Consider the following 23,237-nt stretch of genomic DNA (forward strand, 5'->3'; position numbering starts at 1 on the left):
AGCCCACATAATACATAAAGAGCTGCATGTGCGGTTACAATGGTAAATAGGTTGAGAACCAGTGATCTATACTGAAGCAATAGCTATAGGATTTGAAGTGTAGACATACCCTGAGATGATAGAAGCCTTAGAAATATGATAGGCATATATGGAGTGATGGCCCTATGGTTTAATAATCAGTGGGCGGATGGGCTGACTGGAATGAGAACGGGGTTAATTTGGGGGTGACATTTGTATTTTCAAGGTGCCACTTCTGACCACAATCAAAAGTAAAAGTCCTAAAATAGCCCAAGGAAAGTTGTTCCTGCTGAACTGTACTCACCTGTGTATGTTTGTGTTCACGTCACCCCTAGCGGCTGCTGTCTACAAAGAGATATATAAGACTATATCCTTGCTGGTATAAATCACCATAGACCCTGTGACTTCAACAGAGATAGACCAATTTATATGAGCTGCGGATCTGACCCATAAGGCCTGAGACTACTACAGGTAATGGAGAGATTCTCTTTTAGCACAAAAGACAGGAGTCTACAATTTTGGAGTAGGTCTCAATTCTTTCCCTGCTGATGGCTAGTCAGCCAAGGAATTGGTACACCAGAGCATTTGGAAGCAGGAAATACTGTAAACCTCAGGAGATTTCCAGTCTGAAAGCAGCCAAACATCAAAACTCTGAACCATTTGTGGTTCCCCTATCATTAATGAAAAGCAGCACGTTGGTAGGAAAAAATGGGTGGAACTGCTCAAAACCCAAATGAGGTCACCTAAGTGAGCATTACTTTAACAACAGAATGGGGGAAAAGAGCTCTCAGACCTGTTTTCACTGGATGAAAAACGATCGCTTGGCGGGATGAAAAGGAGGATTGCATTTACATAAAGAAATGCACCTTTAAGAATCTGGCCACTTTTATCTAGGTGCTTACATGTGGATTTGAGAGCCTGGCCCTGGGCACCCAGGTTTGAAAATCATAGAATATCAGGGTTGGAAGGGACCTCAGGAGGTCATCTAGTCCAACCCCCTGCTCAAAGCAGGACCAATCCCCAACTAAATCATCCCAGCCAGGGCTTTGTCAAGCCTGACCTTAAAAACCTCTAAGGAAGGAGATTCCACCACCTCCCTAGGTAACCCATTCCAGTGCTTCACCACCCTCCTAGTGAAAAAGTTTTTCCTAATATCCAACCTAAACCTCCCCCACTTCAACTTGAGACCATTACTCCTTGTTCTGTCATCTGTCACACGGAGAACAGTCTAGATCCATCCTCTTTCGACCCCCCTTTCAGGTAGTTGAAAGTAGCTATCAAATTCCCCCTCATTCTTCTCTTCTATAGACTAAATAATCCCAGTTCCCCCAGCCTCTCCTCATAAGTTATGTGCTCCAGCCCCCTAATCATTTTTGTTGCCCTCCGCTGGACTCTTTCCAATTTTTCCACATCCTTCTTGTAGTGTGGGGCCCAAAACTGGACACAGTACTCCAGATGAGGCCTCACCAATGCTCAATAGAGGGGAATGATCACGTCCCTCGATCTGCTGGCAATGCCCCTACTTATACAGCCCAAAATGCCATTAGCCTTCTTGGCAACAAGGGCACACTGTTGACTTATATCCAGCTCCTCGTCCACTGTAACCCGTAGGTCCTTTTCTGCAGAACTGCTGCCTAGCCACTTGGTCCCTAGTCTGTAGCAGTGCATGGGATTCTTCCGTCCTAAGTGCAGGACTCTGCACTTGTCCTTGTTGAACCTCATCAGATTTCTTTTGGCCCAGTCCTCTAATTTGTCTAGGTACCTCTATATCCTATCCCTACCCTCCAGCGGATCTACCACTCCTCCCAGTTTAGTGTCTGCAAACTTCCTGAGGGTGCAAATCCATGCCATCCTCCAGATCATTAATGAAGATATTGAACACAACCGGCCCCAGGACTGACCCTTGGGGCACTCCGTTTGATACCGGCTGCCAACTAGACATGGAGCCATTGATCATTACCCGTTGAGCCCGATGATCTAGCCAGCTTTCTATCCACCTTATAGTCCATTCATCCAGTCCATACTTCTTTAACTTGCTGGCAATGTTGATGTAAGTGTCAAATCCTTGCAAAGAAAACCTACACGATATGAACCAGGCATAAACTGATTTCTGTATGAGTCTTCTGACAGTTCTGTAACGACGGCTTGGAGCAGTGTGAACTGCCCAATTTATCTCATTGGGGTGCTGTTGACTCTAGAATTTAATGAGGATAGCTGATAAGTGATCTGCCAATGGATGTGTTTCTGACTTTTTGTTATGTTCACGCAAGAAAGCCTGGAAAACTCTCCCTCCATCCCCATGTTATTGTGTTTGTTGTGAACGTTCACAAATTGATTGAAGAACTAGTGTGGTGGACCCTTAATAAAGGCATCCTTTCTCCAAAATGCTCATTAGTTATTTGAGTTAGATAGCTGTTAAACAAAAACCCCTCCATGATTTGAAATAGTCTGGCTTAAAAATCCTTGCCACTTTCAGTTGCTCCCAAGAGCAAAGGAATGAAGTTGCATCTTAGAATTGATTTCTGCTGAAAGTGCAGAAAAGAGGCATTGCTTGCTCTGACTGGTGTAGCTGGGTAAGAAATACTTGAAATGTATTCGGACACCGACTGAGTACCTCTTCTGCCACTCTTGGCCCTGCCCCAAAGAGTGTGGTGCAGATACGGTGACCAGGTGTCTGGTTTTCGACCAGAACACCTAGTCAAAAAGGGACCCTGGCGGCTCCGGTCAACACCGCTGAGCGGGTTGTTAAAAGTCCGGTCTGCAGTGCTGCGGAGCTAAGGCAGGCTAGTCCCTACCTGTCCTGGCTCCACGCTGCACCCCAGAAGCAGCCAGCAGGTCTGGCTCCTAAGTGGGGAGGGCACAGGGCTCTGCATGCTGCCCCCATCCCCTGCACCAACTCCACACTCCCATTGGCTGGAAACCATGGCCAATGGGAGCTGCGGGGGCAGTGCCTGCGGGCAAGAGCAGTGCGCAGAGCCGCCTGCCATGCCTCCACCTAAGAGACGGACCTGCTGGCTGCTTCCAGGGCGCACAGTGCCAGAGCAGCCAGACAGCCTGCCTTAGCCCCACTCGCCGCTGACCAGGAGCCACCCAAGGTAAGCCTACCCCCCAACCCTGAGCCCCAACCCCCTACCCCAGTGCCCCCCTGCGCCCCAAATACTTCATCCCCAGCCCCATCCCAGAGCCTGTATCCATGGCTTGGAGCAGTGTGAACTGCCCAATTTATCTCATTGGGGTGCTGCTTTACACAGAGCCTGTGGCCACTGTGGGAAAACAGGACACTGGGCTAGATGGACCACTGGTCTGACTCAGTATGGCTGTTCTTATGGGCGTGTGTTGTGTAGTTTGTTAGGCACGATAGGGGGACACAACAGTATTGGCAACACCAGAATGAGCTAATGCAGAAGGGGAGCGAAGGAGCCAGTCCATTCTTCACACCGTCTTTGGCCTGCCGCAGACTGAAGATCGTTATCAATGGTGGCTGTGGGATGAACACTGGGAATCAGACAGAAAGCCTTTGAACCAGCCGGTCTCCCATAGAGATGAGATCTAACCATCACTCCGTGACACCATTTAAATCATGAGCAAAAGCCAAAAAGTCTGGAGCGTGGAGAATTGTTTAAAAAATGCTGCTGCGGCTGAGTCACCACCAGACAGACCCCAGCGCCCCTGGCTCTCAGTTTCTCACATCAACATGCAGTACCGTATAATACACACTGAAATAGGTCACCGTGGCGAAGGTTGGACCAAACAAGTTTATAGTTACAGAGCTGGGCTCAAGGATACCTGGCTTCCCTCTTCCCCAAAGCACAGACAAATTGACTTCTCCACAGCCCCATAACACTGCCAGCTGGAGCGCAAGGACTCTGTCCTATGCCTAAGCCAGCCTGGTCTAGAGCCAGTCGGTTGCCGTTTGATGAACAAGGCTCTTCTTCAACCAGCCCTGTAGTGGGGGGGGGGTCTCTGCATGGCTCTGGTCCATCCTCAGGGTAGGGAGCTCTGTCCTCTGGGCAAGAGCTGACTGGGAGGGTGGCTTTAGCCCCTGCAAACCTGCCTTTGGGCATGGAAAGAAGAGGGCAAAGGAAGTCCCCTAACTACTGGACTTGGGGTGGAGGTTCTGGGGAGAGGTTACAGGGCCCTATGTTACCTATGTTGCCCTGTACAACAATTGCAGGTACTACAATTACCTGCTGGGGGAGCTCTGGCACCTTTGTCAATTGACAGCTCCAGAGAGGTCAGTTGACTCCAGTGTTGGGAGGAAAGGATGGGGGCGCTCTTGACTCACTGGCTCTCTTCCTGATTGTCACTCAAGAAGGGAAACCCAACCACCCATGCAGAGATGTCCATGGGGCACTGCCACCTCCTGGCAACACTTTCCAGTAACCTCTCCCCCATATATGGCAGCAGAGGAGGTGCCTGGATCTCCACCTCTGGGGAAGAGATGGGGCTGGGCACAGAAGGGTGGCAGCACCTGTATAGTGGGCCTGGGTCAAGGTTTGTCCCTATGGGACTCGCACGCATGCACCTACCTCCCCCCTGGAACATCTTGGGAAGTTACCCAGAAAGCTCCAGAGAGTCCTGGCTCTAAACAGCACTGAGATACAGCACCGAGATACAGCACCGCAACGGCAGGACAGACTCAAATTATCTGGTTGCAATACCGGGGAGTCGCATCTTACGCGGGGGTTAGGTTCTAAAGTCAGCGCGTAAGGCGAAAATCGCGTATAGTCAAATGCTCATTGAGTGGAATGGTGAGCGGAATCGCCCACACTACAGGTACAGTATTTAAATTGTTATTTTTCTCTTTTTTTGGTTTTGTTTTGCCGAGCGCGTATAGTTAAAATCGCGTAAGTTAAATGTGCCTATGATGCAACTCCACTGTACATTAATCTCTTGCTAAACTCATCTACCCAGAAGAGTACAAAATTTCTGCAACCTGCATTTCCCACTTGTATCTTAGCTGGATTCTTCTTGTCACACGGTTTTAACTTACTATCATTGAAGTAATAATTATCCGTGGTTGTAGATTATTCAATAATTTATTTTTTAAATCCTGTTAACTTCATCATCATTGCCCACATTTTAGAAATGGGAAAACTGAGCCTCAAATACCTTGGATATGTCACTCAGTGTAACACAGCAGCCTCAGAACTCAAACCTAAGATTTCCAATTCCAAAACTCAGTCAAACCCACCAGACTTGCTAGACACATTGTTTAGGGCTGTCGGATCAAGCAAGGTGCGTAGTAGGGCTGGCTGGAAAACAAGAATTCCATTTTGTGAAAACTTCAAGGTTTCGGAATTTGTTTTCGTTCTGCATTGGAACAAAACCGAGATCTTTTGAAATTCTTCATTAAAAAAAAAAAAAAAAAAAAAAGCTCTGGGACACACCCGCCTTAAAATAGCCTGTGGTTGAAGAATTCATCAAGTCTCCACTCCACCAGAGTCTCACTGGCCCAACACATATTTCGTAAGTCCCTGCTCTCAATCAAGCAGATCATAGCCTTGAACCTAGGTCGCCCACATCCCACCTAGTGATCTAACCACTGGGCTACTGACGATTCTGAGATGGGCCTCTCTCATACGTATTTTGACCATAAATTCCACCCTGGACCACTGAAAACAAAACATTTCAGTTTTGGCAAATAGGCATTTCCAACAAAAAGTGTTTTGTCGAGAAATTCCCAACCAGCTCTCGTGCTGAGCGCCCTCAAGTCCACTCCTCTCACTGGAATTGCTGAGCACCTTCCAGAACAGGGCCCTGAACTTTTCTGAGCCTCGGTTTGGTAAGCCAGAAGTGGTGGTGTTTCCCTACTATGTGCGAGAGGCAGTGCTAAACCGTAAGAATGCTCATCATTTGCACTGATATGCACACGCTCAACAGGATAATCTGCATGAATCCTACAAAGTGCAAGAACCTTCGTTTGAATAAAAGACACAAAGTTGCTGTGATGCCATTTGTGACGTTTTCATTCGGTGTTTTGAGAACATTCATAAAAGTGAATTTTTGTTTGGAGAAAGAGAAAGTGCCTTAAATTTGAGGATCTAAAAGCACATTAAAGTTATGAATGAGTTAAACCTCAGGCAAGGAAGTAAAATCCTCATTTTATCAATGAGGACATGGAGGCAGAGAGGTTAAATGACTTGCCAAAGATCATACAGGCAGTCAGTGGCACAGACAATTCAAGACCCCATACCATAATTCTTAGTCCTCTGCTGTAGACAAAATATTGATGCTAAATTGTGGGTTACATAACTAAGTAAATATTTAAATATCAACTAGCTCTCTTAGGAATCACATCCTTTCGGTGTTTCTGTAAAGTGTCATGCAAACCTTGGGAGCAATACAAGAAATACACAATAATCACAAATCATTTGAAAAGATGATAGTCTTTATATTTCAAGTGAATCATTCCTAAAACAAACCGGTTGGAGGATGGACACATCAAGCTCCCAAACAAACCAAATACACCACGTGAAATATATATTATATATATATATATACACACATATACACACACACACATACCGTTTGAAAATATAAATAAATGCTACTTTAGTTTTTTTACCTTCTAAATCTAATTGATATCTAGTTGATTTGGGGGGGAACCGTTGCCTGAAAAACAAGAACTATGAGGTGGTGTTTATCAACTCACCACACTACCAAGGTTTAATATTAACCATTCCGCCCATGGACAATATTAAAAAATTTGTTGCAACTGCAATGCAGAGCTGGGAGGATGCGGAACAGCCAATGTGGCAAATCTCAGCAGGTTTCCCAAAGAATCCAAGAACACAATTTAAATTCAGTCCTTACCTGACAGGATGGCAAATTGCCTGTGGAGTTGCTCAATTATATCCACTGCGACCAGCGGCCTTATCTCCTGCTGCATGATTTCATCTGTACAAGTGAAAAGAGAAACCCTCACTGAGTTAACCAGACCCTTCACTAGAGCTCCATTAGAACCCAGCAAGACAAAGGATATACTCAGAGGTTAAGAGCCTGGCATGAACATTGGCTCAGATCTTATCATATGACTCTTCACAGTGGAGGAGCTTATGATACGGAAAGTCCCATCTCCAGCCCAGTTACTTTATCTATTGTCCTGTGTTTGCAGAGAGCGCTTTTCATAAAGTGACTCCAATAGATTTAGCAGAGCTTGTCACAAGTTTGCTCAAGACGACGGGCCTCTCTTTGCAACTTCATGTTCCATATTAAGCCACTGCATCTGGGCTCCCAGATAAAGCGGCTTTTCAGTCCTTTGAAACAGTGATGGCTATTTTAGATACAGTACCATGTTCCATCCCCCTTTCCTTTGCACTCCACAGAAGGGCTTTTTGAGTAACTGACCAGCCCCCTTCCCTCCCCACCGCCCCGCTTCCTTTGCTGATGCTTTTTTCGCAACAAGAAAATACATAGCAAAAGGAAGAAATAAGGAACCATGTGGTTTCTTCTCACCAAAACAAAGCCTGCTCTTTTAAAGTTAAGATTTAAAAGCAGCTAAAGACAGCAAGGGGGAGGGCGCAACACGCTGCGGATTCTAACTGGATGCATTTAGTGGTCAGGAACCACCATCTTACATTGAACTAGTTAGATTCTTTCCTCTCCAGAATGTGGGACCTCACTGGCTTTTTTCAGCTTGAATCTGAAATGGTTTATTTACAGGAGGATAAACCAGAGTTTCTTAACATTTTCCAGCCAGGTCCCATTGTACTAGGTGCTGTACAAACATATAGTAGGAGACAGTCCCGGCCCTGCAGAGTGTACAATAGAAACAGACAGAACAAAGGATGAAGGAAGGAAGCACAATATCCCCATTTTACAGATGGGGAAGTGAGGTCCAGAGAGACTAAGTGACTCCTCAAAATCACATAGGGCCTGCAGGGCAGAGCTCTGAATTAAACCTATTTCTCCGATGTCTCAATCTACTGCCTTAACCACAAATCCATCTTCCCTCTCAATATGCAGGCATTAGAACGTCAGAACTTTAAGTACCATCTATAATCTGGGGCAAATTTATCAATGGGTTCATAGTGACCCATCTCAGCAGCTTTCCAAAAACGCTGGATTTATGGTGCTAGTCTTTAAACTGAGCAACATCAACTGGTAAAACATCCTGCCTCCCTTCAGTCTCTGCAAATATATGTATGTCTCTGGCCTGTTTTCAGCAGATCAGTTGATCCCAGTGAATCCTGCCAAAGCTTTAAGACAGGCTAACTGGAGGGCGTTAGGGTCATTGCCCTCTTACAGAAAGAATGTGATGATGAGTAAATATATGCAGAGAATGCTGAGTAGCTTCTGCTCCATGCATCAAATGCAAAGGAAAAAAAAAATCCATGCAACAGAACAGTCTCTCTCTAGGGACACGATCCTGCACACCCTCACCCACAGGAACCAGGGTCTGCAGGACTGGGCCTCTACACAGTCGCATAAATTAGTCAAGGGGGCCATGATGTTAAATTAACCCCCCACTCAAGATCTCCATTTGGCCCAATCATTTACAATGGCTGCTGAGTGCTGCTTACCCTCATTTCTGTGGTTACTTAGGTATTCTTCTCACTGAAAAAGCAAAGACATAGAAAAGTCCCAGGATACAGTCCTTCTGGCTACAGGCAGACAGGAGGGTTACTATGATGATGGATCTCTCCTTAAAAATTACTTTCCAGAACTGTGTTTTGGGAGAGATCCCATCATCATGGAAACTCACCAACTCACGTGAAGCCTGGTTCTCCGAAGCAGGACTTGTAGCTAAACAGGGAGATGGAAGAACAGGCCGTCTCCCTGGACAGAAACTTAGCACAGTGCCTTGGCGGACTAGGCAGCTAAAGGGCAGGTAACACTGCAGAGAATTGGGATCTCAGATAAATATGAAAAGATTTGGTCTAACTTTTTAGAAATCTGATTAATTCCGAGTGAATGGAAACAGATAGGTCACTCTCCTTTCCCCCCATACCCTCGGCCCCTCTTTCTTCCCCCTTTCCTCCCACTCTTTTCCTGTTTTTTGTTCTTTCCATCTTTTTTCCAAAAACAAGGGCAGATCAATAAAATATAAATTAAAGAAAAGTCAGGGGTGGAGGTCTCCTCAGAACAGCCAGGGTCACGCTAGCAAGGGAGCAGAAAGTCAATCACAGGGAGAGGAGGGCTGGTGCAGGAAGTCAAAAAAAATCAGTGTTGCCAAAAGATGGCAGGCTTGAGATTAGCTGTCCTGTATTTATTCAAAGGACACAGCTTGGGCAGTGACAATCTAAGCTTCCACACAAGGTGACCCTGCTAGTGGGACACAACTCTACCTAGCAGGGATACCCCGAGAGTGGAGATCAGCCCCTCTGACTGGTCAGTGAACAGCCCCTCTGCTGAGGCTGGTAACAGAGTTGGTGGATTGCAAAGACTCACTGACGTCAAAGGGCGCAGGATGGGATCCTCCAACCATGCAAGTCCTCCCCGGTCAAGCGTTAGGGACAGATGCTATGTGGAATAACATTAAACTGAACTGTGGTGCTTATATAACTGGGCCTGTCAGCCAGCAAGGGGCTCTGCAGGCATCTCCCATCACACACACAGCTCTGCCAACTCTTGCTGCTGCAGTCTGCTAGTTTCCTAGGCCACATTTAGCCCTGATGTAAGTGGGCATAACTCATGGCAGCCAGTGGGTGTCTCACTCGCTGATGCGGAGGTTTACTTTGGCCCCCGTTAGTCCAAATCATCGTGGGAGGAGCTCAGCTTTATGAAATACTTCCCTTCAGATTTAGCAGCCACACCAGCTGTTAGACAAGATCATTATAGCTTGCAGGCATTGCCAGCTGGCTTTCCGGTTAGCCTTAGCGAACAGGGCTCATCAGAACGGCTGTGACACAGGGGAGAGGTGGAAGGGTGGGAGAGAAGAGGGGACAAGTAAGAACTTAGAAAAAAAATGTATCAAAATCATCACTGAAACATTGAGTACAAAACACGGTTTTAATCGATTTGGAAAAGTACGACAAACTAGCTCTTTGGGGCGGGACTGTCCTTTAGTTCTGTGTTTGCACAGCGCTGGTACAGGGGCCCATGGTCTAGGACTGGGGCCCCTAGACACTGCCATAATGCAAATAATATAGAACCATTTTTGGAAAAACCCTCCCCCCCACAGCTCCATCCTTGGTCTTGAGGATCCGCCTCCCGGTGGGATTTAAACCAAAGAAATCAATACATCTGGAGTGAAGGACAGCAGCTGAGGCACACATGATTGATGGGTGCATTTCCATTTTCTTTGCACAACCAATTAGCAATGTTATCAGCCCCGGTATCCCCTCTGCCCCTGAGCACTGTGGGTGGCTGGAAGAAAATCGGGAGATGGTGCTAATGAATAGCTGTGGAACCAGAGTCCACCAACAGACTGGCTGGTTTGAGTGAGGCTCATGGGGCAGGTGAGGGGAGCGGTTTTACTCTACTGCTTAGAGGCCTCACCCAAGATCAGGGCCCCAGACACACTGTAAGAGACAGTCCCTGTCCCAAAGAGCTTACAATCTACACAGAGAAGAAACACCGAGGGTGGGAAGGAAAACAGAGGGGCGAGGTGTCTAGCTCAAGGTCACACCGCTGGGAAGAGAACCCAGGTCTCTTCCTCTGTTAGCTGGCAGGATCTTGCCTTTAGGATGCCGACTGAGGCACCCTGCACCATTGAATCACCACTGTGACCTGAGGCTGTGTTGACTCTGTGCCCCACATCCCCACGTGGTATCGCAGCAAAGCGGTTTGTGGCTTTTTCTTAAGCCTGGAGAGCGCTGTGGAAGCCAGGACCGTCCTACTCAATGGGGGATGGGTGGGAACCGCCCTGGCACTGATGACAACCAGCTAAATTGCCACGGCCTCTGCGAGCGGAGACGGCAACGCGGGTTGACTCCACTGTATGTGTTTATAGTTTGGCACCAGCTTATTTGGGTTCATCCCCCCCGCCCTATACAGACATCAAACACAGCCTTCGCTCAAACTCACCCATTAGCTTTGTAGGGCACAGAGCAGCAGGGTTTACCTTCTCTCAGTGACAAAGGGTGCTGCCCTGAACGGCCAAGCTAGACTCTCTCTTCCATCGAAACACGCCCCTCACTTGGTTTGGGGTTTAAGACACGTTTTAGCCCCAGCTCTAGAATGCCTTGTCACGGTCACGTGAAAGGAAATCACTCCTGTTCGGCACTGCTGGAAAGCCCGGCCTAGCCTTGCCTCGCCTCAGCTGTTCCACGGTGGATAAAGAATTCGTAAAGCCATTGAAGCAGGAAGACTGAATCCCGGGTCTCCCACCTCACGTGAGTTACTGTAACCACCCTGCTATAAAGCCACTTGCTCTCGGTCTGTCTCTCCAGCCCCGACTCTTTCAGGAATATGCATTTTGCTGCCCTTAAAGTGTTGCCCAGATTTGGCCAAGTTACCAGCCAGGCTCACACCTGCTCATTGGAGACGTGTTAGCATTTAGCCTCTACATTCTCCAAACAGTCCGTCTGCACTGAGCAATCTCCCTCTCCTCATGGCTCCGACGTGCGACCAGACTCTGCCTGCACTGTCCACACACAGTGACTGGGCACATTCTATTTTAGGGCTGCGGGGACTGAGCGGGAGTGTCCTTTCCATTGATCTTTGGGGGCCACTGTGGTTACAAGCACCAGAACTGAGAGCAGGGACTTTGTCTCTCCTGTGCTTTTGGTGATCCCCTGCTGGTGCCCAGGTGGCATGGAGAAGAAGCAGGAGACAGCCTGACTCAGATGCAGGAGAGTGAGGAACCCACAGGTGGGGTGTGGGCGGGGGAGATGTGAGAGGGTGAGGAGCAGGAGTTAGGGACAGGACATGAAAATAGGAGTGGAGTGGTGGGGAGGAAGAAGGAGTCAGGAAGTTTTCAAAAACATGAAAATGGCTTTAAAATTATAATAAAGTTGAGTATCCGAGGGGTAGCCGCGTTAGTCCGGATCTGTAAAAGCAGCAAAGAGTCCTGTGGCATCTTATAGACTAACAGACGTATCGGAGCACGAGCTTTCATGGGTGAATGCCCACTTCGTCGGCTGCAAATAAATTTGAGGGTCTCTTTATGGTACCATCTGGTTTTTAAGCCTTTACGATGCCTGTTTTCAAGCTTTTCTCTGTACCTACAAAGGGTAGAAACTTCCTTTTCAAACGAAAGCTGAGAGTCTCAGTTAATCAACTTGACTCCAAGAACTGAAGCTTTAAGAAAAGTGTCAAGTCTCACGAGACTTGCAATAAAATCATGGGAGTTGGCAACACTATAACATGAATATTGAAGAGCCAGAAGATGCAAAGTAAAATATTTGGATCACCTACATTAACTTATACCTTCTCACAACCTTTCATTAGCTGCTTCACCTGCTACAACCATCTCTTCTTGTACCTGTGAGTTACAGCTGCTTAGATTCCCTTTAGACCGTTTCACCTACCCACCGATGTTTAATGTGCACCACCTTGCCCATCCTCTCTGAATGTGTTGGACAGTGGTTAGACTACAGAGGAAATCTCATATGGACTATAAGGAAAAATCTCACCTAGTCAGTGGCATTGACAAGACTGAGGTCCTTAGCAAGCCTCGTTTCTATGACTTCATTTTGTCCTTTCCCACAAAAATCCATTAGTGTGCAAAAGAGCATCAAAACCAGAAAAATTCTCTTTTAAAAAACAAACTTATAAAGCAACTATAAGAGGGGAAACCAAACCAAACCAAGGCTGGTTAGCATTAGTCATGCATTTTATGTGTTTGCCAACGCAATGAAGGCAAGTCGTTGTTTGTTGGTTTTTTAATAATCTCCAGTACCCTGGAGCAGAGTCTGTCGTATTAGCGATGGGAGTGATGTTTTAGCTCATGTAATCCGCCCACCAAAGCTAGCTAGACTCATGGGAAGTGAGTAGTTCTGATTAACTCTGCCACAGACGATGCCCAAACCTACGCCCTGTTTTCATAACAGGGTCGACAAGCTGAGCGCTTTCCATATGAAATTTAATAGCAATAGTGAAGTTCCTAGAAGACTTCGTGGGGAGACTGACACTTTCCTCTTTTTGGGGTCAAAATTCTGTTTGGAGGAGGGTTTTCGTTTTTATTTGTTTGTAAGATTTTATTCATTTCTTGCATTTCATTCTCTCATATTGCCATTAGAGATGCCCCCCAGTTAATGTGGAGGTGCCAAAGTGGGTTTTGGTGATAACGCATCTCTGATCATTATTATAGTGGTTGAGAAATTAAGGGGAACTTTGTTAGACCCTGACTGGCTTGGGGACATAAGAGACCCTTGAACTACCAAAGGTTTGGAGAAGCTTGTCCGCATATTTTGAAGTCTGTGCCCAGGGACTGCTGATCCCTCTCTACTCCAGGTTCATTTGATCCAATCTTTGCTTGACCGTATGCTGGTGGAGTGGTGCACCCCGTTGCTCTGAGGCTGGACTCTGGAATATAAATCAGGCTGACTGATTTCGGTTTCTTTTATGAATAACTAAAACCATGCTGGTTTTGCTTCTCTTGTAACCATGGCACCCTAAAAACCTTGAGCGGGAAAACATACTGAAAGAAAGACTTAGGTTTTTCTTAGGACGTGTGCTCATTGAAGAAGGAATTTCCCTCTCTGGTTTGTACCATGCCTAGTACAGGGACCTTCATGGCTAAGGCCTCTAGGTGCTACCATCGTATCAAATAAATTCAGAGCAGCTGGCCTGCTTTGGCGGCTCAGCAAAAAGAGATGGTGGTGGGTTCCAGAACAATCTCTGAACATCCTATGCCCACTGTGTAGGTGAGTAAATGACAACATGAGGTGCTCTTCAGGGGAAAATAGGCCCTTGGGCCATTGATTTGTGGGGATCAGGGGGTGATGAGGGTCTCTGGAGCAGGGACTGAAGAATTTGGGGGTACTGCTATACTGTTGCAGTGTGAATCTCAGTCGCACAGCATAGTGCAAGCTGGGAAGGGGCATATAGTAAACATGGGAGCAAAGAATGGGTCTGATCAGACCCTCACAATAACTGTGATAAATTCTGTATCTAAAACAAAACCCTGTGGATGAGTTGGCTGGAACAAAAGAAAATCAGATTTCTGCACCATGCAAAGTGCTGACTGGTTTTGGTGGGGGGAGAAACTAAACATAACGTGTAGGCTTGGAAGGGGATAGCAAATGGTGTGGCTAGCTATGCCATTGCTGCAAAGCAACGGGACTCCCGCAACGGGACTCACTGAGGTTTTCTGGGCGCTAGCAAGGACTCTTCGGTGGCTACAAACGTCTGCACTCAATTGTGGTGGTGCTGATGCTTCTTCAGACTGCTCTGGTTTTAAAGTGGAGTGGTTGTAAATGGGCAGCAACCGCGAGTGACTTTCCTTCTGGTGGCGGGTGCTGCCTTCAGCGCTGTCTCGTCAGCCACAGAGCAGGTACAGCACGGGCAGCAGCAGCGCAAGTGTCCGCCATTTTGCTCTGCTCCTCGGTGCTTCATCCCTGCCTGGCGGGGACAGAGTTAGGTTCAGCTGTCTGCCCCTGCAGCCCTTGACCTCTCTCTGACTGTGAGCATCTAAATTTAAAAGCCTGTTCCCTGAGGGAGCATCATGAGATGTAATTGTGAGGGTCACAAAGAAAGGAGGGACACAGATTTCACTACAACACAGACTGTAGATTACAGCACACTCACGCCTCTCTTCCCCATTGCCTTGTGCTGCTTTTACACAGCTCCAGCAGTATAGAAGGACTGTACAAGTCGGCAGATCTGGCCACTGGTGACTTCCTGGGTAGTTAAGGTTGCCAGATGTTCAGTTTTCGATGGGAACACCTGGTCGAAAAGGGACCCTGGCGGCTCCAGTCAGCACTACTGACTGGGCTGTTAAAAGTCCCGTCGGCAGCACAACGGGGCTAAGGCAGGCTCTGTGGGTGGCTCCCCAGAAGCAGTGACATGTTCCTCAGCGCCTAGGCAGATATGTAGCCAGGGGGGCTCCATATGCTGCCCCAACCCAGAGTGCCGGCTCTGCAGCTCCCATTGGCCAGCCAATAGGAGTTGGGGGGGCAGCACCTGCAGGGGGGGGGCAGCACGCACCACGCAGAGCCGCTTGGCTGCGCCTTCGCCTCAGAGCTGAGGGACATGTCGCCACTTCCAAGGAGTCACCTGAGGTAAGTGCCGCCCAGAGCCCGTACCCAAACTCCCTCCTGGAGCCCGCACCCTGCTCCCCCTCCTACACCCCAACCCCCATCCCAGCCCTGAGCCTCCTCCCGCACCCCAACTCCCTCATGGAGCCTGCACCCCGCTCCCCCTCCTTCACCCCAACCCCCTATACCAGCCCTGAGCCCCCTCCCGCACCCCAACTCCCTCCTAGATCCTGCACTCCACCCCCTGCCCCAACTCGGAACCCCCCACACACACTCCAGGCCTCTTGGCCCCAGCTCGGAGCCCATTCCCGTACCCTGAACTCAGGGAAGGGATGGAGCCTCGGGGGAGGGGGTGGGACAAGGGTGTTTAGTTTTGTGAGATTAGAAAGTTGGCCACCCTGGGGGTAGTGCGGAGGGATTCTCCAGGGTGTGCAGTATTGGTTTAATGAGTCTCTATCACCCTCCACGGCAGCCCCAGCTCAGGCGAGAGATGGGGGGCAGACCCGCATGTGCAGAGCGCTGCTGCTCTCGGGATGTACGCAGCTGCTGGAATGTCCACTTCGGGGCCGTGGCAACCAAGCATCAGTCAAACTGTTCTCAGTCAACTCTAATTTATGTCAGGTGAGACTGGCCCGGCTCCTTGGGTTCCTGCCCTGGGCAGATCTCAACCAAAGCCAATCCCACATCAATGGAAAATCCAAGACCATGGCAAATCCAGTCACTGGGACATTGACACCTAACAACCAATGACCCAGAGGGAGATGGATTTCCCCACCTCTCAGCAGGGAAGCTGAGCAAAGACCCCAGCTTGAGAACAAAATACTGGAGAGCTGTGAGGTGAGGAATAGGAACTGGCTGCTGGAAGGAGTCAGGGCTCTCACCTGGGAACTGACCAAGGAGGTCAGACAGAGAGAGACACAAGGTCTTTACATAGAGTTCACTACAGCTTGGCTGGGCTCTGGGCTAACCAGAATGGACTTAGGAGAAATGAAGGTTAAAACATAGTCTAAGGACTTCCTAGGCTGTTTTCCAGTTAACTGATAAACCTGACTGCTTCGACAATGTTGCCCGAGCGTCACTGCGAAGACTTGGTGAGGTGCATTCATCCCTGAACAGTGGGCAAGTCTCTACCAGAAGGCTACCTCGCCTGGACTCACTGAAGAGAGTTCACAGTGTGAAGCAGGGATGTTGGAGCTGCAGATGTTCAGTCAAAGGAAGTAGGGAGGCCACGTGGCCTACCCTGGAGGAAGGGCGAGACCCCTTGGGGGTCTGGCACCTTGAAGAGGTTCCTCCAAGCGACGGTTCCAAATCTGGGGAGATCGCACGACACTGCGGATCCGTGACAACCACACCTACATGTTTATCAGGGAATCTAGCCCTTCGGCCCTATAGAAACATAGGACTCAGTGAGTCTGATTCTCCTCTTACACCACCGTGAGAGCAGAGTTACCCCAGCAGAGCCACCAGAGCTACACCAACATAAGACTGGCATAAGTCAACAGAATCAGGCGCCATAAATTAGTTCTACGCACACACACACACACACACACGTTTTTCTTTTGTTAAAAAAAAAAAAAAAAAAAAAAAAAAGCAATTACCGTACCCCTCTGTCTAGCCCAGCTCCTCTTTCTGATCCCCTAGGGCAGAAGCTGCAGGGATACAAACTCATCTCTAAAGGGGAAAACTGCTCAGTCACGCTTTGTGATTCCTAAGGGAAGTTAGTCAGACATGGTTTGTGGTGGGGTTTTTTTTTTTTTTTTTCTTTTCTTCTTCTTTTAATCATGGTGTTGCATTTCTGATTGTGATACTTGCACGCCCTCTCTCCTGGCAGGTTTGGAGCAGAGCCCGCAAAAACCAGTTCCTATATGAGCTGCACCATCAACCGCTGATTACAAACATCATCTTGTTCCCCTTGCCCCACCCTTCGCTGAGCAAAGCTGAATTAGTTTATATGCTAATGACAACGAATATGTTTCCAAATGAGCGTCTGAAAGGCGAGCTGCCAGAGTGAAAGACCTGACTGTCTAGCAGAGTGACACAGCAGGGCCTTATTGCTTAATGAAAGACTCTGAGGCAACCAGCCGTAACAGGACACTGGGGTTTCTTTGTTTATTAGTGACTGGCCACTACCACTGCCCTTCCTGCTGTTGAGTGTGCCAGGGAACTGCATCAACCCACCATTTCAAGCTGCTAATCTTGGACTCATGGGTTACAAATTTCCAGTGCAAAGTTCATCCCCTCCTTAATGAGGGTGGAAAGATGCATCTTGCATTTATATCGTGTTATGTGGGTGTGGGGGGAGGCAGGCACCCTGGGGGTGAAAGAAAACCTTTGTCAAGCTCAAGAAGGATGTCATCCTAATTCCCACTCAGCTCGGCCACGATCTGAGTGGAGATGAGCCTTCTGCTCTGAGCCAGCACAAATCTGTGATTCTAATCGGAGTGTAAAATTAAGATTAACACAGTGGGGAAAAAAACAGGCGAGGGGATTTTAGGCATGCATCTTTCATTAATTGTAACAGAAGATATCGATCTAACCACCCCCTTGATTTTGTAAATTTCAAATCATATATTGTAAACAAACCAGTTCCCCTCCTGCCCCCCATCTATAAATGCACCTTGGATTAGTAAACCAGAAAGATTTGTTTTAGAGCCCTATTTGTGCTCTTTGTTTACTGTTTAAAACTCTCTCAGACCATTAAAATCCAACAAGAGCAGTTCCACTTATTCTTCCATTGCATCACTGATGTCATTTTCTCTTACAGGTTCCCCACGCTGCAGTATTTGGGTTGCAAATGCCGCAAGGGAATATTTATTTTCGAACAAGCAACTTCCATTATCAATTTCTTTTAATAATTTCATGGGAGCATGGTAGGATTTGGATAGTGTAAAAGCTTCTATTTTCAAAATAATTCTCGGCCCCTTTCAAATCTTGGTTTTGTTGCCAGGGCAGAATGGACCAATCTAGAGGTTTTGGAGCAACACCCCCATGGGCTTTAATGCAGCGGGAAAGCAGGTGTTAGGCTAGGATGGGGTGGGCAAACTACGGCCCGCGGACCACATCCGTCCCGCGGGACCGTCCTGCCCGGCCCCCTAGCTCCTGGCTTGGGAGACTAGCCCCAGTCTCCTCCCCTGCAGCCTCAGCTTGCTCGCTCCGCCGCCGGCGCAATGCTCTGGGCGGTGGGGCTGTGAGCTCCTGGGGCAGCGCAGCTGCAGAGCCCGGCCTGACCCGGTCTCTGTGCTGCGCGCTGGTGGTGGCGGCAGCGGCGTGGCCCGGGTCCAACCAGGCAGCGCGGATGTAGTGCCACCAGCCACCGGTGCTCCAGGCAGCGCATTAAGGGGGCAGGAAGTGGAAGGGTTGGATAGAGGGCACGGGAGTTCGAGGTGGTGGTAAGGGGGAGGAGGTGTGGATAGGGGTTGGGGCGGTTGGAGGGAAATAGGGGGTTGAATGGGGGCAGGGGTTCAGGGGGGCAGGGGTCCCGAGGGCAGGGGCATCAGGGAACAGGGGGGGTTGGATGGGGCAGGAATCCCGGGGGGGCAGATTGGAGGTGGGGGCCTGGCCACGACCCCCTCCCCTAACCGACCCTCCATACAATTTCCGAAACCCGATGTGGCCCTCAGGCCAAAAAGTTTGCCCGCCCCTGGGCTAGGAGGATTAGAGGCCTGGTGCTGCAGTCCTTACTCAGACCAAATTCCTATGGACTTGAATGATGCATTGCAGATGCACTTCTAGTCCCTTGGGAAGCAGAGGCAGCCAGAGGATAGTGTGAATGGGATTTCTACTGTAGCACTCCCCATCATGGGACGGAACCAATGCAGTTTTGCAGGTGGTGCCATACGTTGCCCATGAAACAGAAGGAAAAGGTTAAAAAGAAAAAAGCTTCTGATTATTCAGAAAATTGTGTCCCAGAATGACTACGTGGGCAGGAGTTGAACTAATGCCCACGTGGATCTTTCATCACAAAGCAAATCCTCTCTGAAGTTTCTTCTCCCTGTAATGCTAAATCCGGACCAGCGTTTCAATCACTGGGAGCAGCTAATGACTAACACGGAGCTTTGCCTCGGCTCCTCGTCGTGGGAGGATCTGCAAACGTTTCTTCCCAGCCAGAAGCTTTCAGTAGAGATTGTTCAAGTTACATTTGGTTCGTTTCACCATGTGGTCTGCCTTGCTGGCTCGGCGCTTCATGTTGTTCATTTTTAGCTCTAAATGACAGGGGCACAGAAGTCAGAGATGAAAGTGACCTATGTGGCGGTTATGTTTTTCCATGCTCAAAGAGCAGCCATAGCCTTCAGGCTGAATGACTTAAAATGAGTGTGTCCAGTCTAACCTGTGACCGGAGACACATCCAACTCCTGAATACTTAAGCAAAAAACGAGTGCATGACCTATCTGGACATCCCTCGTTTTATTAAGTTCCTTGTGCTACGTACCCCTGGTCCACTCTGGTAACGGGAGGATCAAGAGATCTACATGCTCACCTCAACCCCACAAAAGGAAACAGGAAGGAGTAAGAGTGAGGTCCCCATGAGGGAGAGCACTAGGTCGGTGTTCTCTGTCAGCTGAAAGAAGAAGAACAGGAGTACTTGTGGCACCTTAGAGACTAACAAATTTATTAGAGCATAAGCTTTCGTGGACTACAGCCCACTTCTTCTGTCAGCTGAGGTGCCTCTGTTCTGCCTCACAAAATGGCAGCTGACAGCAGATATCCAAGAATTTGATGATGCAGTATACAGCAAATTATATCAGTTGGATGTTTCCCTAGCCTTTGTTTGCCAGAAGCTGGGAATGGGCAACAGGGGATGGATCACTTGTTCTGTTCATTCCCTCTGGGGCACCTGGTGTAACACCAGCGGCGGCAGGCGGGATTGAACCGGGGATCTCTGGAGCTTAGTTCATGAGCCTCTACAGCATGAGCTAAAAGCCAACTGACTGTTAGCTAAGGCTGTAGAGCAAACTCATTTAACTCTCTCTAAGTGGTCTCGGTGCCACTAGATGGGACATAACACCACACCCAGAAGATGTGTGGGTTACACTGGCATTGGCCACTGTCGTAAGACAGGATACTGGGCTACGTGGACCATTGGTCTAACTCCAGTATGGCTGCTCCTATGTTCCACAGCTACAAACACCACAAAAATTAGTGAGTATTGGATCCAAAGTCCATTGTGGCCTACGGAAAGACTCCCGTTGATTTAAATGGGGTTTGGACCAGGTTCCTAGCTCCTTTCCTTGATCCTCTTGCTAAAGTGAAAAGTGCTTAAATTCTGACCCACTAGTCAATGCAGGTTGAAGAAAGGGCCTGAGGGGTCTATTGTCAAGCTGACAGAACTCAGTTTTGAGTTGAGTTGGGGCACTTAGACTCTACCTGGAGAGAGGTGGGATGTCTAGCTGCCATATGATTTGATCCTGTTAGCTGAGCAACTACGTGTTGAGATCCTTGGATAAAACGTACTATGGCGGTGCAAAGCATTGTCGTTAGTGTCAGCCTCCAGGGAAGCATTTGAATTCTTTCCAGGCACGAGGATGACCATTATGGCTTGGGTCACTGAAGGTGAGAGGAACAGCGAGGAAAAAACGATTGTCCCCAATGTAACGAAGTCCTTGCTTCCCACGCACATGAGCTAGGTAACTTGTCACAGCAAACTGCAGCCATGCATTTTCACATAGGTAGCTCGTTTTGATCAGGCCTGTTTCCCCTACTAACTATGTGTTTGTGTTTCCACTGAGCTGGGACGGAGCCACAAACTCTGGATCCAAACCCAAACTTCACCCTCCCTCCCCCGAGTTCAGGGGTGATTGTATCATGGCTCAAACGTGTGCTACATTTTAAGCACAAATGTAGTTGCACTGAAGCCAAAGGAAATGCTCACACGCTTAAAGTTAAGCGTATACTTAAATAATTCGCTAGTACAAGTTCTGTAGATGGCCAGGAAGCTCAGATCTGGTATGAGATCCAGACCCAAAACTGTCCTGAAAGAGGGGGGCAGATCCAGAGTTCTAGTTCAGGCTCCTCTATCATTTTAATAAATCAGTGAAATATGTATCCTTGGGTCATATGCCAATGTAAAGCAGGTGAACGGACGGAAAAGGCGGGCTGACTGACGCAGACTTTGGCAAAGCAGATTATTACTACCGCTATATATACAGTACTACTGCTAGTGTGCGCTCTTCCAGGTTTGTTTTAGTGCTGCATGCCAGTTGCAAGAGAACTTTGGCACAGATCTCTCTTTAGTGGGAAGGAAATGCTGGGGTCATTTTTTCCAGTCTAACCATCTCTAGTGAAATGGTCTGTGGATGTCTGGCTTTTTAAAGGAGAAAAATTTGAAAGCCCTCAGTAAATCAAATTCATTCCTCCAGACTCAGGAGGCTTCTGGAAAGAAAGTGAAAATCAATCAGATTCCTTTTTTTGCTAGAGAGTTTGTGTCTTTAGGACTTGCAAAAATAATTTAGCTTCTGACTTTTGGGCCAGGAGGCCGTATGAACTTAAATACGCATCTGGAGTCTTCGATTAGTCCTATAACAACTCAATTCAGAAAAGAGTTACTATAGCTGTATATAGATGATTATTGCAGATTATTAAGGCAAATTAATTGTGTCCGTGTATGTATTCATTGTTCAGGTTTTAGGTTCTCTCACACACTTTGCTTTGTGATGCAGATGCTTCTAATCATAACCAACAGCGGTGTAATAAGATCATACAAGGCTGTATCTGTAAAGAATGCAGGAAACTTACATTATGCTTATTATGAACGTGTTTATATGGTGAAGTACCCCAAAAAAGAAACCCCCACCCACACCATTTCAACGTCTTTTGGCAAAATAAAATAGGAATTTGTTTGAAATGGAGAATTCAGACGGTTTCAGAAAGCTCAAACAACCCTCTAACTAGCAGAAACTTTCCTAATTGCAAAGACATGATTAGAGACCAGGGTCTAATCTGTTACACCTTCAATGGACTTACTCCAGATCTAAAGCAATGTAACGGAGATCAGAATCTGGTCCCTAGACAAACAAACATTCCTGTTCTTTTTGCGGCTACAGACTAACACCGCTGCTACTCTGAAACATTTCTTAATGGTTTTTAACAACGTCTTTCCCCTGAGTCAGCTTTATTTTACCCTCTTGCCTAAAATTCTAGCTACACAGCAATGCAGGATAAAGGGAACACTTTAAAAACTCCCTGCTCGGTAAACAGGATGCAACAAGAGGAGGCTTCATATTTCAACACCGGCTTGTTAAAATCCCTTGTGAATGACAAATAGTATGCAGCAGACTCCAAAGCTAGCAATAAATGCACAATGCCTATTACATTTGCTATATTACTTTGTCACGCCACTCAGTCATTCAGGAGAAACAACAGACTGGACGGCAGGAGTCACACCCGAACCTCGCCAGCAGATTGTTTTCGGATGGAATGAAATCTTTAGGGATCCCCAACCACCAGATTAGTTCTTTATCTTCCCACAAAGCATCATCATTTTATAACCCATTTTTTAAAGTGATTCCTGCACAAGGCAACCCTCCAGCCGGCGAGCAGAGGGAACATTCTGCTGCTGCCTCCAAAATATTTCCTTGTTCCTGCCGTTCTATGACACAACGTTGAGACCTAGCAGCAGCCACCTGCAGTGCCTTTTACACACGACACAGTAAGTGTGATCACACAAAGCCAACCTGTCTGCCTGAAGAGATCCAGCCGCCCTTCTTGGGATCTTCAGCTCCAAGCTGCCCCCACCATCTCAATTCTTAAGTCAGTTTAAAAGGCTGAAAAAGGGACGCCTCCCTGTCGGAGAATCTCGCACACAACCATGCGCCTGCCTCATCTCACAGCTGGCTGGCTGGCTGCTTTGCAGTCTCTCTGTATGAGTTCACATTAGGCAGAGGAGAGAATCAGCCTCTGTGGAGGACAGATCTGTCCTGGATTGTAACGGGACTGCTGGCTGCTTGGTGCACACTCAGAGAAGGAGATCACATAAAGCGCTTCCTAACCTAGTGACACAAACCGCCTGGGGGGTTTGACCTACGCAATAGCCAATTGTTAACCCTCGCTCCGAGAGGCACAACTGGGCTTCTTATTCCCATCTGACTCGGAATATGGATGTTTAGAGAGGCTGAAAGGCACTGAGCTCCTATGGGG

The 23,237-nt window shown here is 47.9% G+C and overlaps 1 protein-coding gene across 4 annotated transcripts in view; it reads right to left on the reverse strand.

Moving 5' to 3' along the window:
- The window catches only part of MCF2L2 (MCF.2 cell line derived transforming sequence-like 2), a 319,504-nt gene that overhangs the window by 239,975 nt on the left and 56,292 nt on the right, over positions 1 to 23,237 (reverse strand). For all 4 annotated transcript variants that reach the window (XM_054039914.1, XM_054039913.1, XM_054039916.1 and 1 more), the window contains exon 2: positions 6,835 to 6,918. In XM_054039914.1, coding sequence (XP_053895889.1) covers positions 6,835 to 6,918 — 84 coding nt within the window. The remainder of the gene's footprint in view (positions 1 to 6,834; positions 6,919 to 23,237) is intronic.

This window comes from Malaclemys terrapin, chromosome 9 (assembly GCF_027887155.1).
Source record: "Malaclemys terrapin pileata isolate rMalTer1 chromosome 9, rMalTer1.hap1, whole genome shotgun sequence".
In the NCBI taxonomy this organism is placed as follows: domain Eukaryota; kingdom Metazoa; phylum Chordata; order Testudines; family Emydidae; genus Malaclemys; species Malaclemys terrapin.